This window comes from Erpetoichthys calabaricus, chromosome 4 (assembly GCF_900747795.2).
Source record: "Erpetoichthys calabaricus chromosome 4, fErpCal1.3, whole genome shotgun sequence".
In the NCBI taxonomy this organism is placed as follows: Eukaryota; Metazoa; Chordata; class Cladistia; order Polypteriformes; family Polypteridae; genus Erpetoichthys; species Erpetoichthys calabaricus.
The window spans coordinates 131,192,473-131,206,920 of NC_041397.2; the positions used below are offsets into that span (position 1 = coordinate 131,192,473).

At 40.1% G+C, this 14,448-nt stretch overlaps 1 protein-coding gene across 3 annotated transcripts in view; it reads right to left on the bottom strand.

The window, feature by feature from the left end:
* sytl5 (synaptotagmin-like 5) overlaps nt 1-14,448 on the bottom strand; it is a 464,560-nt gene that overhangs the window by 102,773 nt on the left and 347,339 nt on the right. For all 3 annotated transcript variants that reach the window (XM_051927103.1, XM_051927102.1, XM_051927104.1), the window contains one exon: nt 12,758-12,873. In XM_051927103.1, the coding sequence (XP_051783063.1) occupies nt 12,758-12,873 (116 nt within the window). The remainder of the gene's footprint in view (nt 1-12,757; nt 12,874-14,448) is intronic.

Consider the following 14,448-nt stretch of genomic DNA (forward strand, 5'->3'; position numbering starts at 1 on the left):
AGGACAGTGCACGTGACTCCTGTGAATATGGACAAATTATCATTGAAGACTCTACTGTCTTTCTCATTTATTTGTTTATAGGTGTAAAGCCGCATTTAAAAGCAACTGAAATATATTTATTTCTTTTATTGAAAATATTGTACCTAATTTTCTTGCCTTACTATCTCTGCCATGATTACCAGGAGGGTTAGGTCATCTCTAGTAAGAGCACAGTTCCAAAGAACACATTCCCGGGAAGCATGCAGTTTCCTACAGGATTCAAACATTAACCACATTGAATTAAAACACAAATGCAACGTGCAAAATAAGAAACAATTCTTATGTATACAACATATACTCCAATGTCATGTGCACGCAGAGCAAAATTACTTTTAATAGGCACATTTTTAATTATTGAAGCTTGTCAATTCAATTTCTGGGTCATACCGAGACAATTCATTCAGAACTTTTAAAAATAACTGTAATTAATGTCTAGCATTTCCAAAATGTCCTGAACAAAATCCGGTATCCGGGCAAAAATCCAATCTAGCAACATTTCTTAGCATACTACTGTTTTTGCAGCCTGCCCAACCTTCTAATGTAGATGAATCAGACCGTAACCTTCAGATTGACAAACTAAGAGCAAAGCCTCAATGTAAATACCAGAAAACAGAAACTGGATGGATTCATTTAGAGCCATTTTTGCTACAAATTTGCAGACGAGTTTCTATATGTTCCTTAACAATAATAAAAGCTGATGAGTCAGATGGGAAATCCAACAGCAGGTCAGGTAAACGCCATTATGCTTTACCATGGTCATGTCATGAACATCTCTCCATTTTGAATGAATATTACATAAATCCAAATGAAAATTGGCTAACACTTCCAACAAAGCAAAGTTATAAGAAAAAGAAATATACACAAAAAAACACCAATCAATACTGAGGTTACAAACCTCTGCCCACCTAACTACATTCTTGACTTGCTTATCCTGGTCAGGCACTATCCAGTAAAGTACAAGGCAGTAGAAACCTTTGGAGAGAAGCCAGACAGAGGCAGACTCACATTCACCCATATAAAAAAACATCTCAGGTTTGCATGCTGACCTCACAGTTTGGTCTTCTAGTGTGGCAAAGAGCTGAGAGTCTGCAGAAGCCTGCATAAACTTGAGATGGCACCACAGACTCCTCTTCTTCTTCTTCTTTTGGCTGCTCCCGTTAGGGGTTGCCACAGCAGATCATCTTCTCCCATATCTTTCTGTCCTCTGCATCTTGCTCTGTTACACCCATAGCCTGCATGTCGTCTCTCACCACATCCATAAACCTTCGCTCAGGCCTTCCTCTTTTCCTCTTCCCTGGCAGCTCTATCCTTAGCATCCTTCTCCCAATATACACAGCATCTCTCCTCTGCACATGTCCAAACCAACGCAATCACGCCTCTCTGACTTTGTCTCCCAACCGTCCAACTTGAGCTGACCCTCTAATGTACTCATTTCTAATCCTGTCCATCCTCGTCACACCCAGTGCAAATCTTAGCATCTTTAACTCTGCTACCTCCAGCTCTGTCTCCTGCTTTCTGGTCAGTACCACCATTTCCAACCCATATAACATAGCTGGTCTCACTACCGTCCTGTAGAACTTCCCTTTCACTCTTGCTGATACCCATCTGTCACAAATTACTCCTGACACTCTTCTCCACCCATTCCACCCTGCCTGCACTCTCTTTTTCACCTGTCTTCCACAATTCTAATTACTCTGTACTGTTGATCCCAAGTATTTAAACTCATCCACCTTCGCCAACTCTACTCCCTGCATCCTCACCATTCCACTTACCTCCCTCTCATTTACACACATGTATTCTGTCTTGTTCCTACTGACCTTCATTCCTCTCCTCTTTAGAGCATATCTCCACCTCTCCAGGGTCTCCTCAACTTGCTCCCTACTATCGCTACAGATCACAATGTCATCAGCAAACATCATAGTCCATGGGGACTCCTGTCTAATCTCGTCTGTCAACCTGTCCATCACCACTGCAAATAAGAAAGGGCTCAGAGCCGATCCCTGATGTAATCCCACCTCCAACTTGAATGCATCTATCACTCCTACCGCAGACCTCACCACTGTCACACTTCCCTCGTATCCTGTACAACTCTTACGTACTTCTCTGCCACTCCCGACTTCCTCATACAATACCACAGCTCCTCTCGAGGCACCCTGTCGTATGCTTTCTCCAGGTCCACAAAGACGCAATGCAGCTCCTTCTGGCCTTCTCTAAACTTCTCCATCAACATCCTCAGAGCACCACAGATGCAATGTTTGCTCTTTCTTGGCATGAAACCATACTACTGCTCACTAATCATCACCTCACTTTTTAACCTAGCTTCCACTACTCTTTCCATAACTTCATGCTGTGGCTCATCAATTTTATGCCCCTGTAGTTACTGCAATCCTGCACATCCCCCTTATTCTTAAATATCGACACCAGTACACTCCTTCTCCACTCCTCAGGCATCCTCTCACTTTCCAAGATTCCATTAAACAGTCTGGTTAAAAACTTCACTGCCATCTCTCCTAAACACCTCCATGTTTCCACAGGTATGTCATCTGGACCAACGGCCTTTCCATTTCTCATCCTCTTCATAGCTGTCCTTACTTCCTCCTTGCTAATCCATTGCACTTTCTGATTCACTATCTCCACATCATCCAACCTCTTCTCTCTCTCGTTCTCTTCATTCATCAGCCTCTCAAAGTACTCCTTCCATCTGCTCAACACTCTCTCCTCGCTTGTGAGTACGTTTCCATCTTTATCCTTTATCACCCTAATCTGCTGAATATCTTTCCCAGCTCGGTCCCTCTGTCTAGACAATCGGTACAGGTCCTTTTCTCACTCCTTAGTGTCCAACCTCTCATACAACTCATCATACGCCTTTTCTTTAGCCTTCGCCACCTCTCTCTTCATCTTGCGCCTTATCTCCTTGTACTCTTGTCTACTTTCTGCATCTCTCTGACTATCCCACTTCTTCTTTGCCATCCTCTTCCTCTGTATACTCTCCTGTATTTCCTCATTCCACCACCATGTTTCCTTTTCCTCCTTCCTCTTTCCAGATGTCACGCCAAGCACCCTTCTTGCTGTCACCCTTACTACATCTGCTGTAGTTTCCCAGCTGTCTGGTAACTCTTCACTGCCACCCAGTGCCTGTCTCACCTCCTCTCTAAACTCAACCTTGCAGTCTTCCTTTTTCAACTTCCACCATTTGATCCTTGGCTCAGCCCTCACTCTCTTCCTCTTCTTGATCTCCAACGTCATCCTACAGACCACCATCCTATGCTGCTTAACTACACTTTCCCCTGCCACCACTTTGCAGTCTTCAATCTCCTTCAGATCAACTCTTCTTCATAGGATGTAATCTACCTGTGTGCATCTTCCTCCACTCTTGTACGTCACCCTATGTTCCTCCCTCTTCTTAAAATCTGTATTCACCACAGCCATGTCCATCCTTTTGGCAAAGTCCACTATCCTCTGCCCTTCTTCATTCCTCTCCTTGACACCATACCTACCCATCACCTCCTCGTCTCCACTGTTCCCTTCACCAACATGCCCATTGAAATCCGCTCCAATCACCACTTTCTGTCCCTTGGGTACACTGTTCATCATGTCATCCAACTCACTCCAAAAATCTTCTTTCTCACCCATTGCACACCCAACTTGCTGTGCATATGCACTAACAACATTCGTCATCACACCTCCAATTTACAGCTTCATAATCATTACTCTGCCTGACACTCTTCACCTCCAAAACACTCTTAACATACTGTTCCTTCAGAATAACTCCTACCCCATTTCTCCTCCCATCCACACCATAATAGAACAATTTGAATCCACCTCCAATCCACCTGGCCTTACTCCCCTTCCATTTAGTCTCTTGCACGCACAATATATCAACCTTCTCTCCATCATATCTGCTAACTCTCTCCCCTTACTAGTCATACTGCCAACATTCAAAGTTCCTACCCTCAGTTCCACTCTCTTTACTTTCCTCCTCTCCTCCTGCCTCCGGACACGTCTCCCCCCTCTTCTTCTCCTTCTTCTTCTTTGGCCAACAGTAGCCCAATTTCCACCAGTACCCTGTTGGCTAACAGTACTGGTGGCTGTCGTTGTTAACCCGGGGCTCAACCAATCCAGTATGGAAATTTGTATTGTTGTCCGCATATTGATTTAGCAAAATTTTACACCGGATGCCGTTCCTGACATAACCCTCCCCATTTATCCAGGCTTGGGACCGTCACAAAGAAACACACTGGTTTGTGCATCTCCTGTGGCTGGGTTAGAAGGCACCACAGACTCCATGAAGTGGTAATACTGCCCACTGTAGGTGGTTAGAATAAATTAGAAAATTACTTACATACTGTATCTTAAAGCAAATTCTATCCTGCACTGCACCATGAAAAAGTTTTTCATAGAGGAGTTCTAACTAACAATTTAAGTAAAGCTACTTTTCATAAAGAAAAGAACAGAGAAGGTTGTGGCACTGCCAAGCTTGATTTATAATGAAATCACATGTTCATCCTTCTAGCTATAGGAATACTCATCCTGATAGATGACTGTGGCTATGTAGAGAAGGAAGGAAATTTCATGTGCCATTTTGTAAGTCTATTTAATCTCACAAGAAGATAAATTATGTTTTCCTTCATTTTAAGTCCTGTCGCAAAAATGTGACATGATGATGGGTCATTTCAGGACTGAGAGATGCCAACAGAGAATTATATCATTTATATTGGTGTCCTGATATAAATCAGGAATCTAAACATTTAAGCACTTTTCAGTAAACAATTCAATTCTTCATTTGGGTTGTCAAGTAAGCTGCTTGTTCTTAAGGATTCCAGTTTACTAACAGAAAATGTACAAACAGGAAATGACTGGACTGTGAATTCTGCATCAACTAGACCACTAACTTCTATCTTTGAGAATGTTTCATATTATAAGCATACATTGAACATTTCTGTGCTGACCTCATCTGAACCAGTGTTAATTTAAAAGAAACATAAATACTCAACTTAAAAAGCTGATGTAATCTTGCCTTCCTGTTTATTTGTTTCTATCACTTGATAAAAAAACATTTTTTTTTATCATATCATTAATGATACTGGACTGAAGGAAACATTCTTTTGTTCAGACATGACAAGGCAGTTCAGTGGTAGCACTATTATGGATTTGGGTTCACTTATGTCTGACTTGTTCTCCCCTTATCTCCATGGATATCCTCTGCTAACAACTGGTGTCTCCCACATCCAAACAATCTGTGGTTAAGCTGACTTCATGATAGATGCACTTTGATTTCTACCAGCATCTAAAACCATTTATGTTAGGCTCACTGGCAAACCTAAATTAGCCAGCTGCTAGTCAGTGTACAGTGGGTAAGTGTACTTCATGATGGTCTACCATGCTAGGGTTTGCAATGCAATGTACATATGTGGGCTCAATAAATAAATTAATTGACCTCCTTAGCGTTAGACCCAAGCGTTACCAGGACGTGAAAATCATACTAAAAGCATTTGTCGCAAGTGTCACTTGGGCAACTGTACAGATGCATCTTGTGTAAGCTTCAGAACTGAGAATCACTCGGGCTGTAAAAGTGCTGTCAGTGCTGCCATTCTTTGGAGAAATTATGTCTCAGTGTAGGTTTTCACTAATTATGACATTTCTGCACTTTACCAACAATGAAAACTTTGATGAGAATACCCATCCAGCACCCAAACTGAAGGAAATTTGGGAGATATACCAGGTGATTGTATTAACATTGTAGAGTGTTTACATTCTGGACCACAATGGCAGCATCGATGAAAGACTCATGGCTTACAACAGCAGACTATCATGGATACAGTACATCATATCAAACAGAGCACAATTTGGCATAAAGCTTTATGAGCTTTGTGAATCTAAAACAGGACACATTTGGAATTTGGTTCTGTATGCAAGGAAAGGGACAATGTTTGATCCGAAATACAATCAGTGCAGTGTTGCTACATCATCGGTGCTGACTTTGATAGATGCTCTGCTGGATCAACTTTACTGTGTAACCATTGACAATTTTTATACTTTGCCACAGCTATTTGACATCTTGCTGCAAAAAAAGACTGATGTATATGTAACAGTGTGTCCTAACTGTTGTGGCATTACAAAAGACTTTGGCAGAGCTAAATTATAGCGAGGTGCACTAATAGCTTGACAAAAGGGTAAAGTGCTTGCAATGAAATGGAAGGACAAGAAAGATGTTTTTCTTCTTAGCACTGTCCATAATACAGCCACAGTCACTGTAAAGGAAAAATGCCACAAGCAGGTTACAAACTGTTGGGGCACGATGGGGGGCATAAATCGTGAGGATCAAGAATTGACTTTCTATTCTGTTATGCGGAAGCAACAAAAGAAATACTACAAAAAGATATTTTGTCATCTGGTGGAACAGTGCATTTGGAATGCATTTGCGTTATAGAAACAAAAAGCTGACAAAATTGTATCTCATGCAAACTTTATATGCCAGCATGTTAAACAAACCATTGCCACACATCCAACTGTCTACACTACCACTAAAGACGCGGTCAACCCAGCACATCGTGGATCAATCCAGATTGTCTTATTGGTAGATATTTTATTGATTATATACCACCAACAGAAAAAAAAAACAGAATCCAGCTCATACCTGTGGAACGTGCTGTTCAAAAACGGAAAAATCTGGAAAGAAATTCCGAAAAGAAATACGCTATTATTGTCCCGACTGTGATGATGGATGGGTGTCTTTAAGATTTACACACAAAAGAATTTTGAGATTATGTACTGTTTTGGCATAATTAGTAGTAGTATTATTACTGTTATTATTTTTGTTATTATTGTTCATTTCATATTATTATTTTTATTAATCATTATTATTTGCATCATTATTATGCTTTTGAGATTTAATAAAAATGTAATTTTTCATGTAAAAAAACACTTTTTACAGGTTTTTTTGGAATGAAATGCAAAGCTAAGGAGGTTAATTAATATTTTAATATTCAATAAAAACTTTGTTTTAATGTGATATATTATGATCAGTCAAACCAACAATACTTTCATGCATTTTTAATGCATTTTATATTATTAAGTCTAAGATCTTTTTGATTTTTTAAACACCAACAAACCAACAGCAGATGCAAAAATCATGCATGTTCTTGAACTGTCAACCCCATAATTGAATTCCTATTTTGTGCAACCAAGAAGGGTGCTTGAATTATGTGTAAAATGCAAAGTGCTTAAGACATTTTTGAAATAATAATGCGTGTCAAACAGAGACAATGAGCAGGGCAATCTCATTCACATAGTGGAAGCATTTCAATGATTAATATTTTACTCTGACGAACTGATGGAAAAAAGCTTTGGCCAAACACCTGCTGCATGTTTTGAAGAAGTTTTTGGAGTTCTGAGAGCAGGGTATTAATTTTTTTTAAAGTAAGTTTTATTTACACATTACAAAATACAATCCACAACAACACTATTACACCATACATTTTCAATAATCCTCCCACATTTGCCCACACTTCTTGTGTCCAACGGCACTCCCAAAACTCGTGTCTGTCTCCACCTGGACACGTCCTTGTCTGTGTCAAACCTCGTCTATACTACCTCTCCCTCTCACATAATGTATCCCACAGAATCATCCAGTTCAGGTCCTTTAAAGGATGTTCCATCCCTTTTGGCTGTGCCTCTGTCCATACCCCCACTTCAAACCTTCTTGTCAAATTCTGCCCCTCTTCCATTTTACATCTGACAGCCTTATACAAGTCTCATCTGTGAATTCCCTGCACTTTGTTTTCAAACTTGCTGCATATTCATAGCCTCCTTGTCTCTTCTCTACCTTTGATGTCAAATTTGACCACACTGTCAGCGTCTTCAATACTGATGTGAACCACAGAGCTACAAAATGTTGAAATTTGTGTACAAGGCTGAATGCAAAACCTTGCACAAAGCAATATAAAAAGAGTCCATCTTCAGGTACAGGATTTTTCAATGCAGCCTACAACTACTAACAGAGGTAACACCTTGTAGTGTACATTAGCACTGCTCCCATTACTGATACAGTTTCATTATTTTATCGATTTGACTGCTGTTGTGGCACAGTAGTTAGCAGTGCCGACTGAAAGGTCCAGGGTTTGAATCTGAGTTGGTCAAAGTCTGTGTCAAATTGACATGTTGTCCCTATTCCCATGTGAGTTTTGTTTAGGTGTTCAGATTTCCTGCTACAAAAACGTGAAAATTCAGTTAAACAGTAACTCTAATATGCCCTACTTTAAATGAGTATGCATTTAAACGGGTTGGCATCTCATTTTAAATTGCTCCACCAGTGCTACCATGTTATGTTGTAGCTTCCCACAACTATGTACCAAAAGTGGGTTTGGAAAATAGGGTTGCAGGGAGGAAAAGCCAATTAGGGAAAAATTGGATACAAAAAGAAAAACAGCCCTGGATTGGATGCCAGTCCACTACAGGGCACAGTCGCACACACACTTTGGAATCACCAAGTAACCTTAATAAAATACAGTATATGGTGTAAACCTTCGCTTAAGCCCTGAAGGTGATCTCCAGGTGCATGTGTGTGACACGGCCCTCCACCCAGCTAGACCCTCAAGGAACGGGTGGACTTAGCCAAAAGGTCGTGGACCCAGGATAGTGCATCAACATTGGTGTGGAGCACACCCTGATTATAGTGCCTCTTATATATAGTATATGTATCTGTCACCAAGCCAAGTAGATGGAATTATTCTAGGTTTATAGGATCATTATTGCATTATGAACTGTTGTTTTAAAACTCAGTACTGTACTTATAAAGTTGCAGACTATTCCTAGTTTTAATTTTTCTAATATCAATTTTACACACACTCAAAACCTAGCATCATACTAGCATTTTCAAACCATCAAGTGGTTTATGAATTATGTCAAAATATGGTGCACCTTACAAATAAGCCAGAACAGAACAGAATCTGCATGCATGACATACTACTTAAAATTGCCAAATGTCCAGTAAAGCTTGTTTTTGGAGAGTTTGGAAATTTTGGAAAAAATGACACTACTGTACAGCCAATTAATGAAAAGAGCAAAGAAGACCAAGTTTGTGTATATGGTAAAGTAAATCTTTTTACTTTTACACTTAAAAGTGTTTAACCTAAAGTTGTTAGTTGTCTGTTTTTTACATACAAAGGTGGCACCTGATTCTCAAAAGCAGTGCTGATTTTCCTGTTTAGCGGAAATGAACAAACATGCAGAGCTGAGGAACAGGTTATTATTTAAGTTACCAATTTCAGTCCAAAGAAAGAAAAATGAGTCCATACTGCTTACAATATACAAAAAGAATTACACATTTAGTTACATTTTGGAAGACAATTTAAGTTATTTTCTCGTCAGCCTGAAAATATTTTAAAAATGAATCAAATCTGGGATGTCATTACTTCTATCCATACCGCCTTCTGATTTGGTTCAGAGCCCACCTTAGAAATCTTCATTTTAAAACTTCAAAGTAGTAAACGGTTTAAATCCCTCTTATCTTCCTGAACTAATTGAAATATACAGTGTAACACAAAAACAGGTTTTATTAACTATTTGATTTCCAAACTACAGAGAACCACTGCGGGTTGTTAGTGTCATGTAATGCTTTCCTCTCCACCTTGTGAAGTTTGGCCTTGGTGACACCTCCCAATTAGTGTTGCTAGGTTACTGTTCAAGTTCTGAGTCTCTTCTTCTGGCATCCCAGATTTCCTGATATCTGCTTATCTTGGAGTAGAGGACTAGTCCCCTGTACCAGCTGGCCTCGAAAATCCCAAGATTTTTTTTCTTTTAAATACATGTCTGCCTGGCATTTTTCATGTCTCCTTTATCACATAAAGCTTTCACATACAGAAGGCACTAATTTATTTTTCCATTAATTAGTCAAATCTTTGAAAGAACAATTATCAATACATTAGATTCAGAAAGTATCAGAAGCTTTCATTTTTTGTATACTTTATTGTGTAATTTTAAATGGATACATTTGTAATTTTTGCTCATTAATATACACTCAAAAACCCATGTTTTCAGAAAGGTTTGCATATTTATCAAAAATGCAAAACTGAAATCTGTTACTCACATAAGTATTCAGACCCTGAATTCAGTACTTTGTAGAAGCCCCTTTCACAGCCATTACAGCTTTGCGTTGTCATAGGTAAGTCTCCACCAGCTTTACACACCTAGATTTGGGCGGTTCATCCCATTTTTCCTGGCAGAACCTTTCAAGCACTAGAAAACTGGATGGAAAGTGTCTGCAAACTGCCATCTTCAGCTCTATACACATCTTCTATAGAGTTTAATTTTCTGCTTTGGCTTGGCCACTTGAGGACAGTCAGAGTCTCGTCCTAAAGCCAATCTAGAGTGTTCTTGACTATAAGCTTCAGTAACACTGTCAGTGTGAAAGGTAAACTGTATTTAACTGCATTCATCCTTCCCTAAATTCTAGCCAGTCTCCATGTTGTGGCCACTGAAAAACACCCCATAACATTATGCTGCCATCACCATAGGCATTGTAGTGCCAAGTGATAAGCAGTGCCTGGATTTCGACAGCTACAATCCAATGAGTTAAATTTTTATCTCAACAGACAGTTTTCTTCAGGCTCTCATAGTCTTTTAAATGCAGTATGACAAACTCCAAGTGGGCTGCTATATGCCTTTTATTCAAGAGTGGCTTTGACCTAGCCATTCTACCATAAACGCCTGATTGATAGAGTGCTCCTGAGGTGGTCATTCTTTTAACAGGTTCTCCCATGTCAGCAGACCACTGATACTCCTTTAGAATGAACATTGGGTTCTTGGTCACCTCCTAACCAAAGCTGTTCTTGCCTGGTTTCTCAGTTTGGCTGGATGGCCTACTCTTGGAAGAGTTCTGGTGGTTTTGAACTTAACTTCACAATTACCAAGATCACTGCACTCCTGGGAATGCTCAAAGCTTTAGACTTGGTTTTAAATCCTTTCCCTGATCTCTGCCTCACCACAATTTGTTCGCAGTTCCTTGGATTTAATGGTTTTGTTTTTATTCTGACATGCAGTGTGAATTGTGTGATCTGATATACTCAGGCATGTGCCTTTCTAAATTGTCCAATCAATTCAGTTTGCCACAGATGGACTCCAATCAAGTTCTCGACATATTTCAGGATAATTAAAGCAACCAGGATGCTCTTGACCTTAATTTGGAGTGCCACAGCAAAGGGTCTGAATACTTAAATAAATAAGAATTTTCAGTTGTTGATTTATTATGAAACAGTTATGAAAAGTACTGTCCATCCTTCCATTTCTTGAATTGCATTTAATTCAAATCACGGTCACTAGAGGCCAGAGCCTATTCCAGCAGAATTGGGTGAAAGGCAGGAACCATTTGAAGGGCACTGTCAAACAAGATGTTTCAAACAGTGAAAAATATGTGCAAAAAAGCCATAGGATAGGCAGGTGTTCCATCTTGTTTAGAAAGCTGGGATCAAGTGTTGGCCTTCTGAAAGGCCCTAATAAAAACCAAAATAAATAGTACAGAAATACCATACCATACTATACTATTGTCTATGCATGAATGCACAACAAAAAAGATTATTTAAATTTGATTTCATTATTTTCAATTAAAGATGCTAAACAGCATATTTTATATGCAACATAGCATCTGCAGGCAGCTCAAGCAGCTTTTGTTGTATGTATGACATGTACAGTAGGAAAAAATTATGGGAACATGTGTTAAGAAGTGCTGTTAGAAAGATGGAGGATATGGTGGAGCTGCAGTAAAGGATGCCATCTATGCCATGTTTGCTTCAGATGGGCAATGCTGAGGGACAATGGGAAATGCTAATTTTTGCATAGAAGGTTCCAGTTATCCCAATACACATGTATCAAAACAAAAACCCTGCTAGGATATTTACCCAAGGCAGTGTCACAAGCATATCAAGAATGATCCATTGTCCAAAATACATCAAGCATATTAAACATATCGAGCCAAAAGATGAATTGATTAATAAAAATGACAGACAGTCTGATAAAGCATGCAGAGGAACAGGCAGGCTCTTAAAAGTCAACTGACAGCAGAGTATAACAGTACTGCTACAGAAAGAGGCTTATGTTCATCCCCAACTTACCGTAATTTGCTATTCGTATAGTTTGACAGCAAACAAGCCAAACAAGGTCAAGTAGTGATGGTGGAAAAATAAAAAGTTACATAGGGCTAAAGAACACACACTGGACATCTTGATGATACAGATGTAATTATTGGGTGTGGCAACAACAGAATAACAGTGTAGGTGAACTGCCACAGTACAAACTGAATACCTTGATATGAGTTAAGAAATGGCATAGCATATCTGAATATTTAGCAAGTGCATCTCTGCAAGGCAACAAAGTTGCATCTGTGAATAACCATTTACAACAGGATAATCATCTTAACCACAGGGCTAGAGAATTTCTATTAAAGTCTAGGGAAATTTGTTTAGCATTTCCAGTGCATTGGATTGTTTAAATGGCACAACTGTGGGACACAGAGTACTTGAAACAGGCCAGAACCCTTTACAAATATTCTTGACCCCAGGTCCTGTCTAACTTAAACCATTCTGATGAAAAATCAACGATGAACTAGCTATTAACTAGTCATGCCTAAAGAAATGGATACTTGTAAAATGTATTAAGCATTACTTTTACTTTAATGTGATCCAGCATTTGAAAATACCGTAGCCCAAATATTAAAGTTGCTCACCAGCTGGGGTTCTCATGATCGACTGCTTTACCACATCACAGCCAAAAACATTCGCCAGAGTGTATCTTCTGGATCGCACTTCATAAAACCACTCTCCACTTGCCACTTTAAGTTCACTGGAAAGGGAAAAAAAAGAAAGAAACTGAACAAAATGCCAGTATAAACAAAAAGTACTTCAGAAGCCTGAAGTTCAAATTCTATTAAATTACAGACAAGGAACTTTTTCTTCATTGTATTTAAAAAGCAATGGGATTTTACTATTTGCCTTATAATCGGTTGTGGCGCGTGCCCTCTTCTACGCGGTGGTGTGCTGGGGAGGCAGCATAAAGAAGAGGGTCGCCTCACGCCTGGATAAACTGGTGAGGAAGGCAGGCTCTATTGTAGGCATGGAGCTGGAAAGTTTGACATCTCTGGTGGAGCAACAGGCGCTGAGCAGGCTCCTGTCAATCATGGAGAATCCACTGCATCCACTGAACAGTGTCATCTCCAGACAGAGGAGCAGCTTCAGCGACAGACTGCTGTCAATGTCCTGCTCCACTGACAGACTGAGGAGATCGTTCCTCCCCCACACTATGCGACTCTTCAGTTCCACCCAGGGGAGTAAACAGTAACATTGTACAAAGTTGCTGTCTGTTATACCTGCATTTTTATCACTCTTTAATTATATATATTTTTTTATCTATCTATCTAATCCCCCTACCTTTCCATCCAGCCATCCATTATCCAACCCGCTATATCCTAACTACAGGGTCATGGGGGTCTGCTGGAGCCAATCCCAGCCAACACAGGGCACAAGGCAGGAAACACACCCCTGGCAGGGTGCCAGCCCACCGCAGGGTGCACACACACACACACACACACACACACACTAGGGACAATTTAGAATCGCCAATGCACCTAACCTGCATGTCTTTGGACTGTGAGAGGAAACCGGAGTATCTGGAGGAAACCCACGCAGACACAAGGAGAACATGCAAGCTCCATGCAGGGAGGATCCGGGTAGCCAACCCAGGTGTCCTAACTGCGAGGCAGCAGCGCCACTGTTAGACACACAAACCCCCACCCCCACCCCACACACACACCTTTGCATCTGTTAAGACTGTGGTCTAACTGACTGAATACTTTTAATATTTAAAATAACTAAATTATAATATCAGTATGGGGGCAAAGAGGTTAGTAGTGCTGCCTCAAGATACCAGTGTTCTAAGTTGTCCGTGTGGAATTTGCACCTTCTCCCTTGTTTGTGGGTGTGAAGGGGTTCCCTCCTCTTACTTCCATTTTTTCTCCACATTCCCAAAGACACATTTGCTAGGTGACTGTAACTGAATGAGGCTGTGTGCCCTGTGACGCAGTGGCACCTCATCTGGGGATGTTTCCTACTTCGAGACTAGTGTTGTTCAGAGAGATAGTGCCCCAAGACCATGAGCTGGGTTTAAAAATTGATTTTTCTATGTAAATTAAAACACAATAATCAATATATCAATTTAATAATATTAATTTATTCTATTTGATCCATTTAATACCCAAGCAATCTATTTTGTAATAATCAATCTATCCATTTTCAATGCCACTTAACTCAGTTCAGGGTTTAGACTGGAGCCTATCTTGGCAACACTGGACAAAAAGCAAAACTGTACCTAGGATGGGGTGCCAGTCCATCACTCAACTACATACCTACTCCCTCCTGGTGC